This window comes from Epinephelus lanceolatus, chromosome 10 (assembly GCF_041903045.1).
Source record: "Epinephelus lanceolatus isolate andai-2023 chromosome 10, ASM4190304v1, whole genome shotgun sequence".
NCBI classification, from domain to species: domain Eukaryota; kingdom Metazoa; phylum Chordata; class Actinopteri; order Perciformes; family Serranidae; genus Epinephelus; species Epinephelus lanceolatus.
Window position 1 is genome coordinate 29204414 of NC_135743.1, and position 26307 is coordinate 29230720.

General features: G+C 40.7%; 1 protein-coding gene across 2 annotated transcripts in view; it reads left to right on the plus strand.

Annotated features, from left to right (window-relative positions):
- triob (trio Rho guanine nucleotide exchange factor b) overlaps positions 1-26307 on the plus strand; it is a 123790-nt gene that overhangs the window by 72229 nt on the left and 25254 nt on the right. For both annotated transcript variants that reach the window (XR_013492222.1, XM_033641515.2), the window contains exons 15-36: positions 391-565; positions 6692-6887; positions 9067-9233; positions 11776-11895; positions 12967-13065; positions 13186-13278; positions 13550-13699; positions 13842-13956; positions 14178-14293; positions 15808-15930; positions 16305-16499; positions 16970-17085; positions 18089-18155; positions 18441-18550; positions 18717-18786; positions 19073-19162; positions 19346-19438; positions 19620-19731; positions 21154-21344; positions 23255-23356; positions 24458-24597; positions 25465-25564. Coding sequence is in view for 1 of the 2 variants with exons in the window: in XM_033641515.2 (XP_033497406.2) it covers positions 391-565; positions 6692-6887; positions 9067-9233; positions 11776-11895; positions 12967-13065; positions 13186-13278; positions 13550-13699; positions 13842-13956; positions 14178-14293; positions 15808-15930; positions 16305-16499; positions 16970-17085; positions 18089-18155; positions 18441-18550; positions 18717-18786; positions 19073-19162; positions 19346-19438; positions 19620-19731; positions 21154-21344; positions 23255-23356; positions 24458-24597; positions 25465-25564 (2740 nt within the window). In the remaining variant the exon portion in view is untranslated. The remainder of the gene's footprint in view (positions 1-390; positions 566-6691; positions 6888-9066; positions 9234-11775; positions 11896-12966; positions 13066-13185; positions 13279-13549; positions 13700-13841; positions 13957-14177; positions 14294-15807; positions 15931-16304; positions 16500-16969; positions 17086-18088; positions 18156-18440; positions 18551-18716; positions 18787-19072; positions 19163-19345; positions 19439-19619; positions 19732-21153; positions 21345-23254; positions 23357-24457; positions 24598-25464; positions 25565-26307) is intronic.

The window sequence follows — 26307 nt, forward strand, 5'->3', positions numbered from 1 at the left end:
TGCAGTACATCAACACATACAAACAGTTTTATCCAGAATAGTTTAGAGTGACGACATTACAACATCATTCCTGTATAACTCACAATAACAACTTCCTACATACCAAACTAAGGAATGCAAAGCCCAAGGCCCGATTTGACATTTTTATCTGTGATCATTAGACAATCATGTGGTAGTGGGGGGAAAGGAACAGAAATACTAAGGCTAAAGAGAAAGATAGAAGGGATTTTCCTCAACAAACTCAGTAAACTGAGCAAAGGAGAGATGAAATTATTCAAAAGAACGTTTAGTTTTCTTTGACTTTCTCAGGGATGTTACCACAATAACTTGGAGCCACATCCCTGACCATAAATACCCTCTCAATCCCCTGCGTTTGACCTCTCTCCGCAGAGACTCGGCCATCTCAAGCAACAAGACTCCCCACAACAGCTCCATGGCCCACATCGAGAGCGTGCTGCAGCAGCTGGATGAGGCCCAGGGCCAGATGGAGGAGCTGTTCCAAGAAAGGAAGATCAAACTGGAGCTCTTCCTCCAGCTCCGCATCTTTGAGAGGGACGCCATTGATGTGAGTAGGCAGGAGATGGAGGCTTGGTGCATGATGAATATTTATTTTTTGCTTTATCCTGCTATGTTTAGGCAAAAGTGTGAGCGAGCAGATGAAGTAGAGCAGTAGGAGATGGTGTTTGAGGGCGGCACAGGATCGAGAGAGCAAGAAGGGGGTGATAGTGTAAGGAGCATATGGACTTGCATGTACAATATCTGAGGGGATAGAGTTTGCAAAAGAGCTTCACTAATGAGCTTGAAAAACATCAGAGGTGGACCAGAATTTATAAACTTACATATTGAAAGAAGGTGGTAGATGAAAGGCAGAAATGGAGGTGTAAAGCAGAGCGCAAAGGTGTTTATGGACATCAAGACGAAGAAGGGATGTGAAATCAAAAGTGCAAAAAATTTTACAAGTTGATTAAAAGGGAACAGCACATATAAATGTTCAATATGAAACCTTTTATTTTTAATTACTGGCTTTTTTCCCCTTCAATGCAAAAGGATCAGTTACATTTGGCAAGGGTCACACGGGAAAACCAAAATGACTGTGACTCTGAGCTGATGGACTGTTACACAGTAAAAGCGAGGTTCAGTCCTGCAGTGAGGATTCCTGCTGGTTCAAAGCTTGGTTGAATTCACAGCGATACTCTCACATGTGCTACATTAAAAAAGTATTTAGTTCCACTTGACGCATCTCATCCACTGACTCATTCCAATTTGGTTTCCCCTTCCCCAACCGCCAATCGGTGGCATTGTATTCGCTAATTCCTTAACGCCCCACTGTGAGAGCGAATGCTTTTCTCAGCTGGTGCTCAAAAATGATAACTGCTCTTTTAAAATATGTTTTATTATGTTACTCGTGATGTTTATCATGGCTGTCAAATCAGATTTGTTAAAACATTCTATGTTGACAGATGAATTATGCTCAGTTACTTTGGAAGAAAAGGCTTACAGCAAAGATATAGGTTTTTATTCATGAGGATAGTGTAAATAAAAAAAATGGAAAGTAGGTGTCTGTGTATAAAATAGTTTTAATCACATTACTAGTGTGATGTAAGTACAGCTTATTAAGCCTCACCAGGGGCATTGCTGTAGGGACAGCAGTGTCTGTGTGTCAGCATATCTTGTCAATGGATAATCACCTGCATGTTTATGATATAGATTCAATGATGAAGTTATATATTTTGGGCAGGGCAACACAATGGTTTGACTTCCAGGTGTGAGAAAGAATAGTATCAATAACACTGTTAACACTGTGCTACATTACAGAGAAATACAAAACCGTACTAATGAACCTTCATTAATATAGGCCTATATTTTATCTACGAGTGCACGTCACACACTGAGCGAGCCGCCTGTTAGTGACGCTGTCTGCAAAGCAGTAATGATTGTGAAGTGGCTAATGGGCATGTAGCTACTTACATGTTTCAGATGATACGTCATGTTTTTAGTTGACGAATGAAGCGTTTACATATCACCTTGGGTTCATCCTTCAACTTCTCAAAATGATCCCACACTTTGGATTTCCTGCCTGACATGTTATTAACTAGCCTGTGTAATAACTGCAGGTATCAGCCCTGTAAATCTGAGGCCATACACATGCTGTGCCTTTAACCGCATGGAAAATGTAAGGTCGGGCACTGGGCACTACTCTTGTGCCTTTTTTGTGCCAGCTTTCAAGAGCATGGCAACAGGTTGCGTCTGAGGTTCCTAAGCAACCTTAACAAGCGTTGTATAGCCTATTTCCTAGAAATCCTGAGTGCAGAGCTGATCATCTTCCAGGTGCTGTTTATAAGTGTGTAGGCCTATCGTCCTTGGGACAGATGTAAAGCTCTGGGTAGCCCTGTACTAAAGCGATCAACTTTTCCATATTTATCAGACTGAATATTTACAGAAGAAGGGAAAGATATCTGCCAACTGTGATTGGTTTGTAATGTCACTCCTGTTTGACTGCTGAGCGTGGCCTCTTCCTGTGTCTGTCCTTTCAAATTAAATTCCCACATGGTCCGGTCACATAGGTTAAGATTTATATTGTTTCACCGTTTTTTTTTTTTTGTTTGTTTGTTTGTTTTTTCCTCGACTAAGCGACCAATGAAATCTTGCTGACTAATGGCCTTCTGGTTGACTAACATTTGGTGGACTGTTAGGGGGCAGCCCCAAATTCTAATGAGTTAAGTGATCCCCTGACTTTTCCGCTAAGACCACCGTGATGTTCACATTTGTGGTTTTGAGTGAAATGTCTCAACAAGTACAGGCTGGATTGCCATGAAATTTGTTAGACATTTATGTCCCCCTCAGAATGAATTGTTGTCACTTTGACGACCCCTTGACTGTTAACATTAGTTTTGTCCAATACTTTGTTTTATACAGTAATTGCAAAACAAATGACATCCTCTTCAGGCTCAGCTGTAGTTTTTGTTTAGTTCCAATTAGCAAATGTTAGCATGCTAACTCACTAAACAAGATGTGCTAACATGTAGCATTTGGAGCAACATTTGGTTTAACTGCTTTAGTATAGCCTTGCAGAGCTGTTTGCATGGCTTTAGTCTCTTTTAATGATGTGTTTTTAAATGCACAAAATCAAAGTCAGAACTTTAAGTTAAATGTTGTAATTCGTGTCAAATCTGATTGTACGGAAGTAATTTTAGGCTAAGCTCCTTTTGTTTGTGTTCATGATTAGATGATTATGTAATAATTGTTATGTTTCTATTTTTACCTGCAGCATTGACACAAAAAAACCTATTATCTGCACTCTGTGCACGATGTGGAAGTATGTGGTGTTTTATTACATGTCTGCTCATGAGTTAATTCTCCTCCACTGTGTGCTGATAGAAGTTCTGCGATTGGTTTCGAGCCTTTTATGTCTGTATTGTAAAGTCCAAGAGAACAGATAAGTCTCACATTAGCTCTGCATGTCAAGTCAGGGAATGGTGGTGAATCTGCTAATCTCTCATGTTGAGCACTGAAGCACGCCCACACATACACACACATAGACAAAGGATTAATATGACACAGTGCTGGAGCATGAAGATGGGTGGAGGAGAGATTGTCTCCCTCCACTCCCAACCCCATAACACACACACACACACACACACACACACACACACACACACACACACTGTGACACTCCCTCCTGGCTTGATTGGGGGTGTGTGAGTTCGAGGTGAGAGCATGGGTTGAGGTGAGACATGCACTTGTCTCACAGTGCTTTCTTGTCTGACGATAAGCTCTGTATCAGTGCACACCACAGAGAAGGGAAAAAAAACGTGGTCAAAGAGGAGAATTATCTCCTCTGTTAGTTAGTTTCCACAGTGTTAGTAGCTGAGGGAGATGGTCTTTTTGCACACAGAGGGCATTTTACTCAACTGTAAGAGGAGAGGAGAGCAGAGTGCAAATGAGTGCTTGGTAAGTTTCTACTTTTTTGCAAGAGTGGTTAGAGGGGGTATTTTATTATTCTGTTATAAAACTGTTTGATAAGATTGCTCTGTATGGTAGCCAAGAAAGCCATGTGTCTATACAGAGGAGGTTTTACAGAAGGGGAATTTGTATCCAAATACCTGGAGTACCCTGTCATAAGTTAAGCATGCTTTTCTACATGAACAGAGAATCTTTACTGCAGAAGAGGTTTACCCTCCTTTTCATATAAACATGTTAAATTATAGAAAATCTTAAAAGCCAAATGGCCTCTTGTTCCTTATTACTTTTGTCTGTGAGGAAAATCCACTGTAGTCGCACACACTGGGACTTTTTCTGTGCTGGTACCAACGAGAGGATCCAAAAGAAATATTGTCCATGGTAAAACTGCAGCTTAGTGACAGCTGGTGTTTGGAGGTAAACTTGAGAGTAAACACTGGTAGCTATTTGGTTCCCTGTGACTCAGACTCCGTTGTCTGTATCATGAGAATTAGAGTGAAGCACAGTTTATCCTACTCAAAGAAACCAAGTGGAAGAGAGAAATTATAAGAGACAGCAAACAAAGACTTACTGAGATTTTGTTTTGTTAGCAACAGTACAAATGGACTCATTGTTTCTAATAGCTAAAGTGTTATTACTGAGAACAGTTTTCATTGTACACTTAAAACAGAATTTTCTGTTTGCATTTGATATGTCCTGACTTTTAGGAGCAGTTGGCAGCTACTCCCTGGTTTTCTGTAAATGTTGCATATGACAAATAGCATACTCATGCAGTCAGCCTGCAGTAAACTGTTATTGCTGAGATGCAGCACCGTCCTTTGCCAAGTTTTACATTTTATATACTGTCACGGTGCAATGAATCAAACTTCTGTCTGTTGCACCTCTGAAGTTCTAACATACATCAACAGGACTGTATGAGTTCTCTAGCTGGGTGAAGAACCTGAGAGATAGAGGACATTAAAAATAGCATGGCCTGAGAGGATCATGTTCTTATAAAGGTATTCAGTTTCCTGTTAAGAATCTTCTTACCCAACAACTGTGTTTCTATCTGATAGTAGCCAAGTTTACAGACATGCAAACATATCACTGTTTCTTTTCTGTCCCACATACTCACTGGACTTTAATTTTCTTAGTCTATTCACTTAATTTTCTCCATTGCTGGAGGTCTTTTAAGACACAAGATAGCAGTGTCTGAACTGAAGAGGACAGCTGCCAAAGCATCTCATTTTCATTTATACACACAGATCAAATTGTGAGCTGTTGTGAGCTACTGCATGACATATTCCCATTACTGTACTTAATAACTCTCACAGACGTCCAGTTGTCAGGGCATGGTAACTCCACACATTTCGGATTGACACATTTTTGACATTAGTTTATAAGGTTACAGAACAGCTGAATGTAGGAGAGATACTAGGTTCAAACTGTTTAAAGCTTTTGCACATGTCACCAGAGTAGCTGAGAGCTTGAATGTTGAAATTTAATCAGTTTTGTCTTTTGTGATTCATGTCATCGCTAAAGAATGGTAAATGTCAATCTTGAAATCTGAAATCAAGATATAATCTCACACCGCTCCAGGCCCCAAATATAAAGCCAGTGGTCAGTTTATGGCAACACATAAGAGTCCAGTCCTAAATAAAACATCAGGAAAGGCTCGCATGATAGGTTCAGTAAAATCATCTTCTCCTTGCCATTTTTTCCTTGAGTATAATATATGCCATAAAATTTGCTGCTTTTAACTGTTTCAATTTTTACCAGAAATACAGTTCTCACTCACAAATGTACTCTGATTGTATCTACTTAATATAATTTGTCCTTCAGTCTCAGTGTTGCTTTCAATAAAACTTCATATTTCCTGCATTTGTTACGTAGTAAATGCCTCGCAGGTAAGGGAGTCCTCAACAACGTGCAGCAGCGACAGCATTTATTACGTCAAACAGCAAATCAGGAAAGACGGGTTATTAAATTCATGGGAAAACTAGAATAAAATACGCGTACACAAAAGGGGGAGACTGTAATTAAAACCTGTTTCTAGTAAGATTCTCTCTTTAGGTACAGTAAATGAAGCATCAGCCACTATATGACAATTTGTGGTAACTCCATAAAGATGCAGAAGAAAAACATTGACAGACAGAGCTGGATGGTGCCAGGATTAAGGTGCCCCTGGTATCATGATTCAGTCTGTGTGGGTAGTCAGAGACAAGCACTGACATCTCAGTACATCTGCTTTACCAGCCATGCATCACCAGTGTAATATGTTATCCGTTATTATGGCAGTCAGCTTAGTGTGCTGGGTTACAGCGATTAAACTGTCTGACTTGGTGTTTAAAAATTCTCTTAATCATAAAATGATATGGTAGAAAATAATGAAATGGCTTTTACTGGGCTTTACAACCAAGTTTGTGGTGATTAATAATTTTTTTACGCATCTTGATGTCTCAGCACTGTAATATTTGCACCATGAAACCTTTTCCTGGGTTTGAATTTGGTCAGGGACTTTGTTACACATTATTTTATACTGTCTTTGTCTCCCTCCATTTTTCCTCTTGACTGCAAATGAAGTCAAAAATGCAAGCAAAATCATTTTTAACTAGAATAGGCTTTTTATTATTATTATTATTATTATTATTATTATTATTATTATTATTTTTATCGTTTCTCTGTCATTTTTGTGGAAGTTATTTTTTTCACAAGTGAGTTTACCTCTCTTCCTGTCTCACTCCCTCCCCAGATCATCTCAGACCTGGAGTCATGGAATGAGGAACTGTCCCAGCAGATGAGTGACTTTGACACAGAGGACCTGACGCTGGCAGAGCAGAGGCTACAGCATCATGCAGACAAAGCGCTTACTATGAACAACCTCACCTTTGACGTCATCCACCAGGGACAAGAGCTGCTGCAGTATGTCACAGAGGTCCAGGCATCTGGTGAGTGAGGAAATAAAAACAGTAAACAACAGTATTGTATTTTTTCAAGTGTAGATTAAATGCACCACTGACATGCAGTATGTAGGTACAATACTCACATATGGTAATATAAATGATGGTAAAGGAACAGAGGTGTAGCCAAAATGGGATGTGCACATGCTTAAGATTGTCGGCCCATTGTGAGAAAGTTTAAGAGACTACAATTCTAGTTGAGGTTTTACAAAATCTTATTCTATAGTCTGCCAGCTACACCGCCACTGCTCGCTGCATGACTATTTTAATGGTAGCAGAGCTCTCCTCTGAAGCTTGCTGACAATTATTTACCCAGGCTAGCCTTACAGCTAGCATCACAATTGACAAACAGTGCTGCTGAAGACTGCAGCCCTAAAATTTGAGTACATTGTGACAATGCTAAATTTGTAATAAGAGATTTGTGCTGAAATGACTTTCAGACACTGTTTATTTAGCTTTTTATTTAGCTATTCAGCATTTCACAGTCTGCATGGCGTTCTATTAATAAAAATGTAAACTGTCTATGCCGTCTATGAATAGTTTTTTGAACTACTAGCCATCCTGTTGTTGCTAATCTATACATGTAGGGAAAACAGACTACGTTCATGAAATACATATTTTACACCTTCCCTCTAATTCCATTTGGGCTGCAACTATTGATTGTTTTCATTATCAATTAATCTGTTGATTGTATTAAAGATGATGTACAAGAATTGTTTGATCTATAAAATGTCAGAAAATTGTGAAATGTGTCCATCCCAGTTTCTCAGAGTCTGAGGTGATGTCTTAAAATGTCTTGTTTTGTCAGTCCAAAACCCAAAGACATCCATTTTGATATGGTCTAAAACAGAGACAAGTAGAAAATCTCCATATTTGAGAGGGTGAAAACAGCATTTTCTGCCATATTTGCATGAAAAATTATTTTGACAAGTAGTTGGTTATTTAATAATTATCAATTATTTTTTCTGTCGATCAACTTATCTATTGATGGACAAATTGTTTCGGCTCTAAATTCCACACAGAGTACGTTGATTTAGTAGTGTTGTGTACAGAACTGTTAAACGCCTCTCTATTCAATACCTATTTATACTTGTCACTAACAGGAAGCTAGGCAAAGCTTTCGATTAGGCAAAGCTTTCGATTTAGGCAAAGCTTTCGAGAGAGCCGAGCTGGAAGGCAAAGCTTTCGATTTACTGATCCATCTACGTCCCAACCCACACCTATGGTCATGACCGAAAGAATGAGGTTGCGAATACAAGCGGCAAAATGAGTTTCCTCCGTGGGGTGGCTGGGCTCAGCCTTAAAGATAGGGTAAGGAGCTTGGACATCCAAAGGGAGCCCACAGTAGAGCCGCTGCACCTTTACATCAAAAGGGGTCAGTTGAGGTGGTACTGGCATCTGATCAGGATGCCTACCATTAGAGGTGTTCCGGGCATGTCCCACTGGTAGGAGGCCCCAGGGCAGACCCAGAACACGCTGGAGGGATACATATCTCCTCTGGCCTGGGAACACCTCAGGGTCCCACAGGAGGAGCTGGAATGCATTGCTGGGGAGAGGGACGTCTGGGATGCTTTGCTCGGCCCGCTGCCCCTGCGACCTAACTTTGGATAAGTGCTTGAAAATGGATTGATTGATGGATGGACTAACAGGAACTGAAAATTGAGTGAATAACAAGGAAGAAAAACAGACATGAAAAAGATATATTGTTATTAGTAACTAGGGGTGTAACGATACATCGATCCACATTGATACATCGATTCATTGATTAACGATCTGATTATATCGATGCAAAATGAAAACATCGATCCATATCGTCATCTTAAAGATACACATTTATTTTGAAATTCACATAGCACGTCTGTGTCACCATTTCTGGGCAAGCGCGCCTCCACTCAAACAATAAACAGAGCTCAGAAATAAAATGGTCAAATCATATTGTAGTTGTTTTTGTGAGTTGATGTAAATGATTGTGTTAGATGGGCATATGATATCACATCATATCGATCACAGGCTCCTGAATCGAATCGAATCAAAATCGTATCGTGACAGACTTTGTGATATCGGCAAACATCGTATCGTCGTCCAAACAAATCGATATAATATCGTATCGTGATGAAGCTGGTGATTTACACCAGTAAATAGTAACATAATAAAATGCCTTTTCCAGGTGTGGAACTGTTATGCGACAGAGATGTGGACATGGCCACACGGGTCCAGGACCTGCTGGAGTTTCTCCACGAAAAGCAGCAGGAGTTGGACCTGGCAGCAGAGCAGCACAGGAGACACCTGGAGCAGTGCGTCCAATTAAGGCATCTGCAGGCTGAAGTCAAACAGGTATGTACTTGAAGAAGAAAAGGACAAAAGAGCATAACAAGGATAGACAGTGTCACAGTTTCAAGCAGTGATTTTAAAGTTCACAGTAGGTGCAACTTTGAAAGTAAAAGACAAGCTGTGAAAGAGCAAGGCTTTTCACTTACACAGGATAATCGTCATATATTCTTATAGCTTATTTTATTTACAATAAACATGTTGTATGTAGTGTAAGATACTGGTGTGAAAGTAGAGCTCATACATGCTCTCATATATGAATGCTCACATGTGCTGTACTTCAGAAATAAGCACACCTAGGGCTATTCTGTAATGCTGAGGTCAAACTGACATGTGAAAATTCATTCTGACAATTTATTGCCATAGCATATCGTGATGTTTCAGCAGAGCGTGTTGAAGTGCTAAAAGGCTACACTATGCCCTGTCTGTACATGACCATGGGTAGATGACTCATCCTGTGTCAACAATCTCTTTCCCTCCTCTTTCTCTTTCTCTTGCTCACTGCATTTCTATCCGTCTGAGTATCTTTGTGACTTTGGGGAGCAGTCTGAGCGATACAGTTTGGTTGGATGTTCATCCGCAGTTTTAAGAGACACAGAGATAAATGGAAATGTTGGGGCGAAAGAGGATAAATGGGCCAGAGAGAATCAGACTTGTTGGGAGGGAAAGATAATTTCTTAGTTTATTGTTGTGTCAGTGAAGTGCATGTCAATGAGTAATTCTCTCCCAAATATTCACTTAGTACCCGAATAAAATCACAGCAAGAAATTTGTGAGTTTGCAATGTAGCCTAGTGATGTTTGAAAGCAAAACAAAAACAAACGTAGAGCCAATTTTCATAATTAGGCCCGTTATCATGCTGATGCAGCCGAATAACAACGGGCTTTATGTTTCGACTCGCGCTGGAATTAATGAAAAATGGAACAAAAGTGGTGGCAGATAGGAAATTGAGACTAAAATAAACCAAAATGATACCCAGAGAGAACTGCAGCAAAACACTTCAGAAGATGCCCTGCCATTGTATTGAACAAACAGATCTGACAGTATGATGATAGTGTGATGCCAGTATGATGATGGTGTTATTTTTACTCATCTACCCACAGAGAGGCAGTGCTATATATGTAGCTATGGACTGTTACAGAAATATATGCATGTGTGTGCAGCTAATAGGGATGTGAAAATCAGAATCTTAAACTGTGGCTTCTGGTTTTTAAGATACTTTTAAACCACTTCAAGCAAATATCATAAACTAATTTTTTTTTTTTTTTTTTTTTTTTTTTTTTTTTTTTTAATTAACACGATTTTAAAATAAAATACGACTGCCTCTGTCTTACGGTCACTTAAAAATCTTGGCTGTAATGCCCCCTGCACTGCATTCTGGAAAATTTCTGAAACCCTGTTGGACTAAAATTAGACACAGCCATAATCTGGTAATTGTAGCCTGTATATTTCTGCTGCTCATTTATATAGCAGTCTTTCAGTCCTGGCTACTACTGTGCTCCAGTTGAGTTAGTGTGTTTTCCTTTTTTTTTTGGCTTCAAATGCCCCAAACTCAGAGGTTGTTACTTGTTATAACTGCTTTCTGCATGTCATTATGAAATGACACACTTTAAGAATAGGGATTATGGTTAGAGCAACAAAGATAAAAGGACTCTTAAGTACAGTAAGGTGATGATGAAATACTGGAATATATTATGTAAATCTAAGGGGATGCCATACCATGCTAATGAATCATACATGTCCTCATTATGTCTGACACTGCAGCTGTTTGTTCATGCATTAAATCATGTGTTCATACAGCTCCTCTGATATTCGGCAGCCAACACCCATACGTGTCCCGCCTCGGGACATCGCAAATGCAATGGAAACATAGGCTGCGTTGAAGTTGCTGAAAAACAGGAGTCAGAGCTGTGTTGCATCATCACTTTTATAGCCAAGCTTCAGTTGCAGTTCTGCCCATCACCCACACAGCAGGTGTGCATGCTGAGTCAGACAGAGAGAGGTGACAGACTGTATTTAACATGCCCTTTGGCGAGAACTAGGCCAACAAAAATATGAGCAAATGGGATTTTGTGTGCATTCAGGAGCGTGCGTTCGAGGCAGGGTGTGTGGCAGTTAAAGAGATTACGCACAAAGGGGAGAAAGGACTAAGTAAAAGATGGAGTTGGTAGGTGGGGAAATGTGTGCAAGATAAAATTTGGGGAGAGTCAAAGGATTGAAACAGCAACAGGGTTAGGATGCAGGGGAATGAGGAAGTGTCAGGGTTAGGAAAGCAATGCAAAATATATATTTAAGAAGAAACGTAAAGGAGAAAAGTTGACACACATGGAGAGAAAATGCTGTAGAGCCACTGGAAACATGAGAAAGAAAATATGAACAAAGACTAGAAAATTAAGAAATGTGAAGAACAGCTGACACCTTGGTTTATTTGTGAGTTTGATTTTTTTTTTTTAAATATCTTTTCACAGCGTAGGTAGCACAAATATGTTAAAAAATGAAGAGTGAATAATAACAAACTCGTTGTGTATCTGTGCTGTGTGTTATTTTAGGTGCTGGGCTGGATCCGTAATGGCGAGTCCATGCTGAACGCCGGTCTGATCACAGCCAGTTCGTTACAAGAAGCCGAACAGCTGCAGAAGGAGCATGAACAATTCCAACATGCAATCGAGGTAAAATAAAATGTGTATTTAATATTCCTCTTCTTGCTCTAGAAGCAACATGTTGATGTCCATGTGCTTTGTACTTTTAACTGCATCTTTCTTTGCCCTCCAACCTTTCTTCATATCCTCTTATTCCTTTTCATCCTGTTTGTCTTGGTTCACCTCTGCATGCGTGATTCTGCATCTCCATTTTCCCTCATCTTTTACCACTTCTGCATCTCCCCTGCTCCTCTGCCCTTCATCCTTCAACATTTTGCCCTTCTAAAACTCATCTCAGGTTCATATGTGTCTGCGCCACCTCCCCTACTCAAAACTAGTCACACATGAAATAGAATTATCAATAACTAATATCTCTACCTCTGTCTTTCTTCTGTCTCTGCTTACCTTTCTTCTTTTTACTACTGATTATGCAGGGTGCCTTTCCTTTGAACTCTATCGAGCCTGGCTCATTTTAATGCAGGCCTGTACCTGACCTACTTCTACCAAGCTCGCACACACAGACACACACACAGATGCACACGCAGAAGAAAGCTATGTTTATGATTATTGCTTATGTGAGACTTGAATTTTAACACGCATGCCATAACTAGTCCCTGCAACCCGCAATGGGTCCCCTGTGGTGAGAAAAGAGCACGTGATATGGGAATGTCCTCCTTGATAGTACCCAGCAGGTTCAGCAGACATTACCAAAGGTAGCAGGAAGCCCTTCATCCTTCCTTTATCTCTTTCTGTTTTCCTACCCTCTACTGCTCCGAGTCCAGCAAGGTGCAAAAAGCCTTATTCTCAGGCTAACCGCTATGCCAGAAAAATCACCAGATACTGTCCTTCTTCACCTCCCTATCTCATTTCCTCTCCAGAATGCTCACCCCAGGACAATCTTTATGACACAGCCACTACTTTTATTTATTTAGCCTTTCTTCTGCTGCTCCCCAGTTCTCCACTCTCCACCAAACTGCCCCACAGGGTCCAACAGGGAGCTGGGGCTGTATTTTCAAAGCAGTCATTGTGTTACAGATATTCATGTAACTCTTGAATTTCATTGTTTTTTCTCTCTTTATCTCGCTCTTATCCCCCATGCAGAAAACCCATCAGAGTGCGCTGCAGGTACAGCAGAAGGCAGAGGCCTTACTCCAGGCAAACCACTATGACATGGATATGATCAGAGACTGTGCAGAAAAGGTACTGCTTTCTTACAAGCGTATACATCTCTGAGGGAAAACATCAATAATAATGTAGATAGTGTCGTTGCCTTTTTTAAAGCTCCAGGTGGTAAACTGATTTGTTTTGTTTGACTTGAAGGTGGCAGACCACTGGCAGCAGCTGATGCTGAAGATGGAGGACCGACTTAAGCTGGTTAATGCTTCTGTGGCCTTCTACAAGACCTCTGAACAGGTATTTGTGTGTTTGTGTGTGGGAGTGGGTGCCATCAGCACAAACAGGTGTTAGATAATCCTGAGCAGCAGTGAGTGAACCAAAATGAAAGACAGGGATAATGTGAATTGCACTCTCCTCTGTGGACATTAATAGACCTGGAAAGCCAGAGTATGATTAAAACAGTGTCCTCAAGGATGTGCAGTTTCACAGGTCGCATGAAAGTCTAGAGCAGGAGAAGGTCAGTGTGACATTGTATAGTAAATTTATGTACTGTTCATCTATGTATCAGGTGTGCAGTGTGTTAGAAAGCCTGGAGCAGGAGTATAAGAGAGAAGAAGACTGGTGTGGCGGTGCTGATAAACTGGGCCCCAACAGCGAGTCGGACCACGTCACCCCGATGATCAGCAAACATCTGGAGCAGAAAGAGGCCTTCCTCAAGGTGAGAAAGGAGAAGTTGTTTTATTTATATTTGATAAAAGACACGTCAAATCCCTTTTTTTGTGTGAGTCGAAGCTTATCAAAATCAGTAAGATGGTATCGACCCTGTACGTGACACCTGTTCCCATTCTGCACACTTACAGGCCTGCACATTAGCCAGACGTAACGCTGATGTCTTCTTGAAGTACCTGCACAGGAACAGCGTCAACATGCCCGGCATGTTGTCCCACGTCAAAGCTCCAGAGACTCAGGTTAAGAGTAAGTATGGGTCAATAGTCACTTTTATCTTTTCTGCATCTTCTCATTAGAAAGATGCTTATCAAGTTGTTATTAGCTTTTTTAACTTCTTTCTATCCAAAGTTTCTTAATTTATTCACTAAATTCCAAAACAGGTGTTCACAATGTTCCTGTATTATGCTGACGCACAGCAATAAACATCTTGAATGAATGTATCTTTTATGCTTGTGTTGTTTCATCAGATATTTTGAATGAGTTGCTGCAGAGGGAGAACAGAGTGCTCCACTTCTGGACCATGAGGAAGCGGAGGCTGGACCAGTGCCAGCAATATGTTGTGTTCGAACGCAGCGCCAAACAGGTGCGTGCTCATGATTGTGTGTATCTACTGTACTGTGTTTTTATGTGTGTATTCGCAAAAGGCAGAATTTGGAGATAAGGCTGAACAGATTGGTATATTTGTGTCATTCAATTCAGACAAAGTAAGTAGAAATAATCCCCCCCAGTTAGATGATTGACTCCTGTTTGAACTGGAATTAAGTCAGCAAGTTGATTTGTCTCAGTTAGCACACAGCTGCAACTTCCATCTTGATTCTTTTCTCTTTTTAAGTCAAGCAGTCTGTGTTTTTCTTAGTAATGATACATTTCAAATTTACTGGAAATGATGTAAGCTGGCAGACATTTGCAACAATGACAGTCTTAAAGACGGCTATCATTATGTGGCCCAGTAACTTTAAACACTACGTTTGTTACGGAGCTTTGCCAAACATAAGTCTCCACCACTCGTTTTTACCCTTCAGGCAGCACTGAACGTTTCAACCCTTGGCATTTTTATTGTGAAGTTTGTTGTTTGTTTTAGAAGAAGAATAAATCTGAGGTAGGATGATAGGTCAAGTCACAGGAACACTCGATATCTCTCAGTCAAACAAGTCTCCGATCAGACATTGTTTAGAGATAAAAGGACTGCTGAGATGGACAGTTTGGATATCACTGTTTTCCGTAGCAGCCAACATCTTGTCACACTACACCGACTGAGCTGACATCTGGAGTGTTTTATTTAAACATGACTTTGACTGCTGGAAACTCTTTATTCTCAAGAAGTCGAAGCAAGTTAAAATCTACGCCACTTGAGCTCTTAACTCTGTCCTTGTGGACCGGGGCTGTTTAAATACGGACGCTTTGCTCCCTCTTGTGGTGTTTGGAAAGCACAGCACAGGCACACAGCAATGTGTTTCGCCAATAAAATTAGATGACATCATAGATGTTTCTAGGACATGGCTATTCCAGGGCGATCCAGGTTTTATCCCCAGGGCACAAATGCTTTCTGGTCTCACAGTTTGACTGGACCAGTTCTGCCACTGCTGGTCAGGGTCCGCAGGCTCAGTTATTAAGAACACAGACATGAATACGGATAGAAACTAAGTAGGACCTTTGGAAACTGAATGCTAGAAATGTATGAATCAGTTCTATTTTTAGTCGGTGGTAAAAGATTGCTAAAGGTCTCGCTCCTTTATCATATTGTTTCCAAAATTATGGATGCCACCTTTCCTAGTCCTGAAATACCATGAATGTGATCAGGGGATGTTAAGGGATTCTTAAAGGTAAATTGTACAGTGGAAAATTCCTTACATATCAAACCCTGATCAGTTAATATTTAAACAAATGTCCCACTAGATAGGAGAGCATAAAGTGGGTGATGGTGGTAAGCATACAAACTATTGATTGACAATAATTTTATTGTAGTTATAAGAATCTCAAGTTTACCAGCCTGTACTAGGTCTTCAGGTTTGGATAGTTAATAGAGACTGTGTCATATTGTGTAACTAAAATCCCTGCAGTGTAAATGAACTCACTTGTGATTGGTCGTGTCCTCAGGCCCTGGAGTGGATCCATGACACTGGGGAGTTTTACCTGTCCACACACACATCCACCGGCTCCAGCATTCACCACACACAGGAGCTGCTAAAAGAGCATGAGGACTTCCAGATCACAGCAAAGGTATGTGTGAGCGCATTTATGTTCATCTGTTGACTTATTTCTGTGCAAAAGAAGGTGGAAAAGATAGAGACTGTATGTGTGTGTTTGTCTGCCTGTTGCTTCGCTCGTTGTATTGTGTTGTGTTGTGTGTGTTTGCACTCTCCTGTGAGGCCCATTCCCAGGGCAGCGTATTGTCCCGTTTCCTCATTGCTGTGTCACTGTTATTGTGTTAGAGAACAAGCTATTGTGTCCATCAAGCAACACAGTGATTCCTAACTCTCTCTCTGCCTCTCTCTGTCTCTCTCTCTTATGTACCTTTCCTCCACCGGCGCTGGCTCTCTGCGGCCACCTCTCTTTTCTCTCTATCCCCTCCCTAAATGTCTCTCTATTGACAGCAAACCAAAGAGCGGGTAAAGCTGTTGATCCAGCTGGCGGATGGGTTTTGTGACAAGGGCCACGCCCATGCCCTGGAGATAAAGAAATGGGTGTCCTCGGTGGACAAGCGCTACAGGGACTTCTCTCTCCGCATGGACAAATATCGAACCTGCCTGGAAACAGCGCTCGGCATTTCTTCCGACTCCAACAAGGCTGTGAGTGCACACCATTAACAAAAATCACAGAAAAATACAGATATTCTTCCCGATGCGTTATGACAAACTATTTATTTGTTTTATCCTAAAACCTTGAGTTGATGCTTAGTAATGAAAGACCATAGAGAGATACAGCCGTTGACACACTCCAGGTTATTTTAATAAGGATACAACCTTGGCCTCTAGCCTTTCTAGTGTGAGATTAAAACTAAATCATGTTTTATGTGATGAATTTAATCATACAAACAACCTCTGGCTTTGGTTTTATCATACTTTCAAGGGTATGAGCTTGCAGCAAGTGGTGAGATGTAGATAGATACTCCTGTCTCTATTTAAACTCCATCTCCCAGCGGTTCATTTTAATGAACTGGTGCTAAGAGAAAGCAAATATGTCACACAGTGGTGTGTTGACGAGTGAATGACCACCATGCCTGTTTTGCTCAACATAATAGCCACTGTCTCCTTTTCAGAGTAAAGAGCTGCAACTGGACATCATCCCAGCCAGTGCCCCAGGGTCAGAGGTCAAGTTGAGGGATGCTGCCCATGAACTCAACGAGGAGAAGAGGAAGTCTGCGCGAAGGAAAGAGTGAGTGCAACAGACATTTCCCTGGCACACGCTCTCCTGATCACCACCTGATGTTTAAAACTGCTTTGCAAACATATGAAAACATACATTTTCAGTCCTATTAAGATTGTATAGCTGCGACTAGGCTTTCATTTCAAATTGTTTGGGTTAATAATGACGTGAAGTTAAATTTCAGATTACCCAGAGATCATGGGCACATCATAGTCAACATTGAGATCTTCAAATCAAATTGAGTGTGTTAAGAAATGGAGATGAAATTTATGGTGCATGTGAGAGCAGGCAGAGCAGTAATGTGCCTTATCAACTTTTATCACGAAATGTTTCAGTGTTCCTGATGCTGTATAGAATATCTTTGGTTATTAGTTTTAAGTGGTTTAATTTAGTGGGCGGCAGTAGCTCAGTCCATAGGGACTTGGGTTGGGAACCGGAGGGTCGCCTGTTCAAGTCCCCGTCTGGACCAAAATATGGAGCGTGGACTGTTAGCTGGAGAGGTGCCAGTTCACCTCCTGGGCACTGCTGAGGTGCCCCTGAGCAAGGCACCGAACCCCTCAACTGCTCGGAGCGCCTGTCATGGGCAGCCCACTCTGACATCTCTCCACTTAGTGCATGTTTAGGTCCAGTTTGTGCGTGTGTGTTCGGACCTGTGTGTAATTGACAAACAGAGTGAAAAATTGAATTTCCCCTCGGGGATTAATAAAGTATATAAAATTAAAATTAAATTAAATTAAATTCATACAGGAGGGAGCCCAGTAACAGCCTGTAAATTATAGTACACATGTTCACAAGCTATATGTGAGCCATAAGGGAGTTATTCATACATGCAGCAACAGTGCTGCCACAGTAGTTACACAGAGTGCAGAAACAGTAAAGCAGAGTGAAATCTTTTGTTTTATTTTGTACATACTAGTCCTCACCACAGGTTTTTAATTATTAATATTTTGTCAGCGACAGCACCTGACCATGTTAATCAGTGTGTTCTCTCCTAACATTCATGTGCTTTCAGATTTATAATGGCTGAGCTGATTCAAACTGAGAAAGCCTACGTCAGAGATCTACGGGAGTGTATGGATGTAAGTCTCGTATTTTTACACAGTTAGGTGTTTTCTGACTTGCAGTAAATTGTTGTCAAATTTAGTCATCTTCATTGCCTTCCCTGCAATTTTTAAAATGTCGTCATAATCTCAGTTTTTCTATTTTGTCCTTTCATTGCATAAACATTGTCCTTAAGAATTGGTTAAATTGTACTTTTCCAATTAGTTATAAATATGTAATGTGTTGATTGGATGCTCTTACATTAGGTGACTTTGAGCAGAGATTTGTAGGTATTAAATTATTCTGCTCTGGTGTGTGTGCAGACATACTTATGGGAGATGACCAGCGGTGTGGAAGAGATTCCTCCTGGTATTGTCAACAAGGAACACATCATCTTTGGGAACATGCAGGACCTTTACGAGTTTCACCACAAGTCAGTGGAGCACTGATCTGCGACATTCTGTTTTCTTTACCATTAATGTCTGCTGATTTAGTCTAAAGATTATTCATTTCAGGTGGAAATCTTTTTTTCAGTAGTAGCGAATAAACAAAATTTGCTTCCGATTGTTCCTCCTTTAAATCTTTCTGTCTCTTTGCAGTATCTTCCTGAAGGAGTTGGAGAAGTATGAGCAGCTTCCAGAGGATGTCGGCCATTGTTTTGTGACTTGGGTAAGAGATCTGAAAGTTGTGACTTATATATCAGTTTCTATGTGTTCCTCAGCTGTTATTATATCCCACAACAATTACAATATTGTAGCGATATGTTTTGATTTGTTCTGTTTTCATCAGCATTTTTTCCCCATATGACTAGTTTAACTAGCATTACTAACATTAACCAACATATACAGTAAACTAGACCTATAGAGTATTACAGATGTTTTCTGAAGTTGTTGTTGTGCATCCAAAAGTGTTTGTAACTTGTGAGTAAAGGACTGCTGTTATTTCTCCTATTCAGGCTGATAAGTTCCAGATGTATGTGAACTACTGTAAGAACAAGCCTGACTCCACTCAGCTCATCCTGGAACATGCTGGACCCTACTTTGATGTAAGTAACTGCCAATACTGCTTTTTGTATAATTAATTGTGATATTACAGTAAGGATTAGTAAAAAAAAAAATTTACATTTTGTTATACAGCACTTGAGGTTTGTCTGTACAGTACATGAGTAAGAATAATGAAGATTGTTCTTCTGTAAAATATGTGTCTGTTTCCCCTTATTGACTTACAGGAAATCCAGCAAAGACATCGCCTCGCCAACTCCATCTCCTCTTACCTGATCAAACCAGTCCAGAGAATCACTAAATACCAGCTCCTTCTCAAGGTACAGCCTCCTTTCAAATAAATGTTAAATTAAGGTTATCTAGCCTGGCATTACTTACTTTTTGCAGACATAAAAATTAAACAATGGGAACCTAATCCTTTAACCAAATCATGAACGTGTGCTCTTCTTCTTGGTAAAATCTAACTGTGTGTATGCTTCTGTCTGCCTTCTGCTGTTGTAGGAGTTGTTGACATGCTGTGAGGAAGGCAAAGGTGAGATAAAGGATGGCCTTGAAGTCATGCTCAGTGTCCCCAAGAGAGCTAATGATGCCATGCACCTCTCTATGCTGGATGGTAGGTAGACACACACACAGACTCACACATCCTCACACACACATCTCTGCTATTCATGAGATTGTCATAGTTTTTTGATGGTTACCTGTACAACTGCTCACTAATGGTCAAATTCACAGAAGGATTGCGTGGCTTTTGTGGGCACTAATTCTGCGCAAAGGAGGCAGAATTGCTCCTGTGCTATTTGCATGTTTTTAAATAAGGAAATATGCATACACAAAATTGGCTGCTGTCTGCAAAGGAGCCTCATTTCAAAAAGAGTCCAGTTCACAAAGATCAGCTTTAAAAGCCACTAGGGCTGTACCTGACTCAGAATTATGTCAGTCAAATCAGATTTACCCATATTAAACAAGTCGTTGATGTGTTAACAGGTTCAGTGGGACCATCAGTGTGACAGCAGCATTCATGTAACAGTAAACAACTTAACGCCACTAACAATGGATTGGAAATGTATAACAATATTTTTGCCGACACTAGATATCAAACAAAAGCCAGAGACTGTGTTGTATTAAGTGTCTGTGAGCTGTAAATTCACCACTTCCAAGCAGAAGAGCGAAGACAGTGTTATTTTGGAGACGTACAGTGAAAAGTTTCTCCTCCTCTGTGCTGCTGCATCATGTCTGCAGCTCTCTTTACCAAAGAGTAGCGCGAAAGTCAAGAGCGCTCACTCCGCAGCAAAATCGGGGATCCAAAACATCCCGGAAGTACACTACACAGCACACTGACTAGCACGACTGCTCAATTTGAGGCAATCTCAGTCAACTGAGGGGTCTCTGACTTATGATTCAAATCACTGACTTTTAAGGTTCAGCCCGAATAGCCACACAGTTTACAGTGAAAATACTAGCATCGTCAGACAGTTGGTGGTATATACCTTGCCTGAAGCTTTGAGGAATGCCTCTCCACCTCGTCAGTCAGGACCTGTAGGACATTGTCCTAAAATTTCAGTTTTCATTTTCTCTCTGCCCCATTCTTCTACGTCCTGTGTTCCTGGTGCAAAGGCAACATTTATACTTTTCTACATGGTCTGACACAAAAAGGGCATACTGCACTCAGCTGTAAAACTTAATGGGCATGTTTGCGCTGCATTGTCATCAAGGCAACATCTTTTGTGAATCAGACCTTGAGATGGGTAAGTAATGCCCAATTCATGATGCTTTCATGCTGCAATACATTCTTGGTGAATTTGCCCATGAATGTATTCTGAGGGTCTGATGTTTCCTATTAATTGAACTTTCACTACGCTTTTGTGAGTGTAGTCACGTCACTCACATTCAGCACAAATTACTCAGCTGTGAGTCAGCACTAACTTCATTCAACTTCCGTCCATTTGCAACCCACAAATATGTTTGTGCATACTGTACTGTTTGCACATGCAGACAGCCCTTAATTGGTCTTTTCCTCCTATCCATTCACTCTCAGGGTTTGATGGGAACATTGACTCCCAGGGAGAGTTGATACTTCAGGAGTCCTTCCAGGTATGGGATCCGAAGACTCTGATTCGGAAGGGTCGTGACAGACACCTCTTCCTCTTTGAAATGTCCCTGGTCTTCAGCAAAGAAGTCAAAGACTCTAACGGGCGCAGCAAGTACCTGTACAAGAGCAAGCTGTTTGTAAGTAATGTACTGTTTGAGCTGACTTTATTGTTTCTTCCTTTTTTCTTCCAATCATGACAGCTGAGAAATGCTGTACTTTGAAATTGGGGCACCCTGTGGTTCATCCTAGATGTTCATAATGTTAAAACCACAAACTATCACATGATGATATTATATACCAGTAATTATAGTCGTAAATTTCTGTGTATTGATTGCGGCTTGTGTTGCCCATGTTGTCATATTCTTCCTCGGGTCATATCAACTTTTGTTGTGACAAATCAAACTGAAGGTTAGACTAAGTATGGCTCAAAAGTGTGAACGGGGTATTACACCCATCTTCAAAATTCACACAATATTCCTATGGTCTAAGGCCCCATGTCCACCAAGGTGGTTTTTCCCAGCTAAAAATGCCAGGTGCTCCTCAGGAAATGTCAAGTTGGGAGCATTTGAGAGCACTTTGGGGGAGTCGCTTTTTTTCAGCTTAATCGCTTTGGTTGCGTCTCGTTGCTATGATACAGAATATCCATGGAAGTAAACATCACAGCACAAGGTAGAGTGCTTGCTTTGGATGAGGGAACGCTGAAGTATATAGGGAGAGAGGACGGACCCACTGAGGAAACATATATGCATATATATGGGTCCTCTACCAGAGGCCTGGGAGTTTGAGGGTTCTGCGCAGTATCTTAGCTGTTCCTAGGACTGCATTGTTCTAGATGTTGTACCTGGAATCTGCTGGAGCCACTCGCCCAGTTTGGGGTCACAGGGGGTCACAGCCCCAAGTGCTCAAATAACCACTGGCACTACTGTTGCTTTTACTTTCCACATCTTTTCTAGCTCCTCATTCAGCCCTTGGTATTTTTCGAGCTTCTCGTGTTCGTTCTTCCTGATGTTGCTGTTGCTCAGGACTGCTACATCTTTCACCACTGCCTTCTTCTGTTGTTTGTCCATCAACACGATATCCAGTTGGTTAGCCATCACCAGTTTGTCAGTCTGAATCCAGAATTGGCACACTGGGACTTCCTGCCCTTACTCAGTGCAGATGTTCCTGTACACTATGCCAGCCACTTGGTTATGGCATTCCATGTACGCTGTTCCTGCCTGCATCTTAGACCCTGCTGTTATGTGCTGAACTGTCTCAGGAGCATCTTTGCACAGCCTGCACCTGGGGTCCTGTCTGGTGTGGTAGACCCCTGCTTCTATTGATCTTGTAAGTGCCTGTCCTTGTGCTGCCATGATTAGTGCTTCTGTGCAGCGCTCAGTGCAGAATTCTTGCAGAGCACCTTGTCACGCTGCCAGTGTTTGTAGCACAGTTTTAATAGGCAGCACTCCCATTGCAAAGCATTAAAAAAATGGGCTGGCCTCAGAAAAAAAACACTTTGGTGGACAAAAACATTAGTAAACATGCACAACTTCTTTCCTAAATCCAAAAGCTAGAATGCTAAAACTCAAATTTGTGATATCATATATGGTATAAAGTCTGGAGCTGCTCCATAGACAATAAATTGAGAAATGAATTGAGAAATTGAGACAATAGAATAAAGCTCATTTGGGTATAAAAAAGAAAACAAACATTCTATGGCTCCACAAAATCAGGCTCCTGTTCATTGTTTATGGCACAGCTCCAGACTCTATACTACTATGACATCACAAGTTAGACACTTCCTACTCTGGTTTCTGGCTTTGAGAGAGAGTAGCTCAAGTTTACAAATATTGATTGAACGTTCCTAGGCCGTGGAAATGACAGATTGGAATTCTTCATTAGATGGTGTTCCCCTTTAAGACCTGGTTTGGTTCAGGATTGATCCTTGGTTTTAGCTGAAAGACCTCTATGACACACTTTGTTTTTATTTTGGTTACAAATTGCAATCAAATCTTTTTTTGTGTGTTTATGTATCGTAAGTTTGCTGACATGTCATTCACCTCCTCAGACGTCAGAGCTTGGAGTGACAGAACACGTGGAGGGAGATCCTTGTAAGTTTGCCCTGTGGGTGGGCAGAACTCCGACCTCAGACAACAAGATCGTCCTCAAGGTATCAAGATGCTGCTATTGATAGTGTAGATAAAGGGTTGACGTTTGGTCTCTGCATTCATGTTTGCACTAAAAATGTAAATTTGAATTTTTAAATATTTTACAACAGTGTCTGATATAAATGAACAAAAATATTTTTGCCCCATGAGGAGCTTCATTTTCACTTCCAGCTCTGTGTGTCACATAGACCCCCCATATGATTCCCCTTCTGCAGGAGCCGTCAAGTTGTTCACACATAAAGAAGAAGAGTCATTCAATGTCTGCAGTCCACCCCCACTAAATCCTACATAGTCCCCTCTGTTCAGCCAAGAAAGTTCACTCCCTGTAGGGGGCTGGAGTGTTACTTTCTGCTACTCATCAGAAACGGAAACATTAGCATAGCAGTTGATGGATCATAATTCAAATTCGCAAGTAACTTCTCATGCAGTGAGTCGGACGCAATGTTTTATGCAGGATTTGTGTGTAGATGTGTGTTTGAGAGAAAGACAAAAACTTGTGGATCTCTGTGTTGCAATGTGTGAATGTGTTGTACAGCTATCTGTCTTATTACATAACTTCTGATGACCATCCTAATCTGTGTCTTATGTAACACGGTGCCACAGCAGCCTTGGTGGTGCTGGTTGCTAAGTGAAGGAAGAAGAGGAGACACTGACGAGTGTAGTCATATACTAAATACAGTGCTGCACTGGCTTTGTGACGTAAATAAACACATGGCCGACAATAAGCATCTATCTGTGGACCCATAAGTGGAGTTTAGGAGACACATCATCATTACACATTGTGTCTGAGTATGAAGGTGTGTATCAAGTACAAGATTGCAGGGATCAAAGCACTCATGTGGCATCAGACAGAATTATATAATTGCTAAATTAAACCTGATACTGTGTTGAGGGTCATCATTAATTCATTTAAGCCAAATGAACAGTGCAACAGCTTTTATTTTTCTCCACTCCTCATATCTCTTGTTAATTTAATGTTCTGTCTGTGTCTGTATTTGAAAAGGTGGAAAAAAGTCCTGGTTAAAATGCTGACAAAGCACTTGTGGGTGCAAGAACCTTAAAATTTACCCTTTTGTCTGACTCAATAATATGTTGTGTCCCAGGCTTCTAGTATTGAGAACAAGCAGGACTGGATCAAACACATTCGGGAGGTCATCCAGGAGCGAACTGTCCACCTGCGTGGAGCTCTGAAGGAGCCCATCCACATCCCTAAAGCCACCACAGCTAAACATAAAGGCAGACGGTAAGCTAACATTGTATTACTGTGAACTTAAAGGGATCGTTCACCCTCAAATCAAAAATACACATTTTTCCTCTTACCTGTAGGGCATTTTAGCAATTGAGATTTTTCTAGTGTAAGTTGCCGAGTATTGGAGATATCAGCCATAGAGATGTCTTATGGAACTTGATGGCACTCAGCTGGTGGTGCCAAGAGTGCTGTGCTGTGATGTGGTTGGCAGGTGTAGTTTGGTAGAAAGAAAATAGTTCCTACATGAAACTGCTCACAACAAGGTCTGTGGATTATCTTGAGTAACCAGGTCATGTTTTCTGGAAAGACACACTGCTGATGAGTTTTCCAAATTTATTTTTTTGGTGCTTTGATCACAAAAAGCCGAGTGCCATCTAGTTCCATTATATTGGAGAGAAGGCAGACATCTCTTCGGCTGATATCTTTAAAACTCAGCAACTCACAACAAAACAATAATATAAATAATAGATAAATAGCACTACAGGTAAGGGGGAAAATGTGTTTTTGATTTTGGGGTGAACTGTCCCTTTAAGTTTTTGAATGTTGTTCATGAGCTTGAATAGTAATTATGTCATTGTATGTGATACAATTATTAACAGTAATTTTACTGTGTATATGCAACAAATATCTAAAATAAATACAGCAGTAATTTAAAAAAAAAAAAAAAATCAGTTTTCCAATAATGATAATTAAAACCCTGCAGCTGGACATGACTACAGAGCAATGAACATCTCAGAATCCACTCTGTTGCAGATGATCAACTCAGTAATCAATATTTTCAGTAATAGATCTTATAAAATGTGTAATGGTTATTAGTAATGGTAATAATAGAATGACATTAATGATAATGTTTGCTTGCAGGGACGGAGAGGAGTTGGACAGCCAGGGAGACGCCAGCAGCCAACCTGATACCATCTCCATCGCCTCACGTACATCTCAGAACACACTGGACAGTGATAAGGTAGGACCACACACACACACACACACACACACACACACACACACACACACACACATCTACTACCCTTCCTCTCTTGATACATGTCTCTCATGCACCTTTCGAATTTATTTATTTTATTTTATTTTTTATATTTTTACAAAGTCAGTTTGCTTACTTTCCCTTTCTTGTGTTTCTTTCTTTCTTTACTTTTTTGGAACCTCAATTTTTCTTTCATGGGGAAAGACATGACAATGTCCGCTTCCTTATAGATGAATCCAAGTAGAGGATGGATTAAACCATTTTGCACCTTTAAGGGGTGAGAGGGGCTTTATTTTTTCTAATACAAAATTCAGTCTGTCAACTGATTTATTCAGCCAATTTTAATTAAGTTATGGCACTGGTTACTCAAAAATGAAAAATTACAAACACAACCACACTTTACATCCCATGCTTTTCAAGGCCCCATCCTCCCATTGGCACCGTGGGTAATCAGTCCCACTTCCCCCCCCCCAGTGACGATGCTGTTTCCAGGCATTATTTATCCCCAAAATGTACGAGGCATCATTTTGATGATACAACAAATAGACATTTTTCTGTTTTATTTAGTTACTTTTTTTATTTCTTTGTTTTTTTCCTTTCACATGCCGCACTATTCAGTTCATTCAGTCCGTGTTTAGCTTATCTGTCATTGGTCCGTATCGAGCCATCACAAATCAGAAGCTGAAACCTGGTTCGATGCAGACAACTCTCCTCAAGTTGTTTCC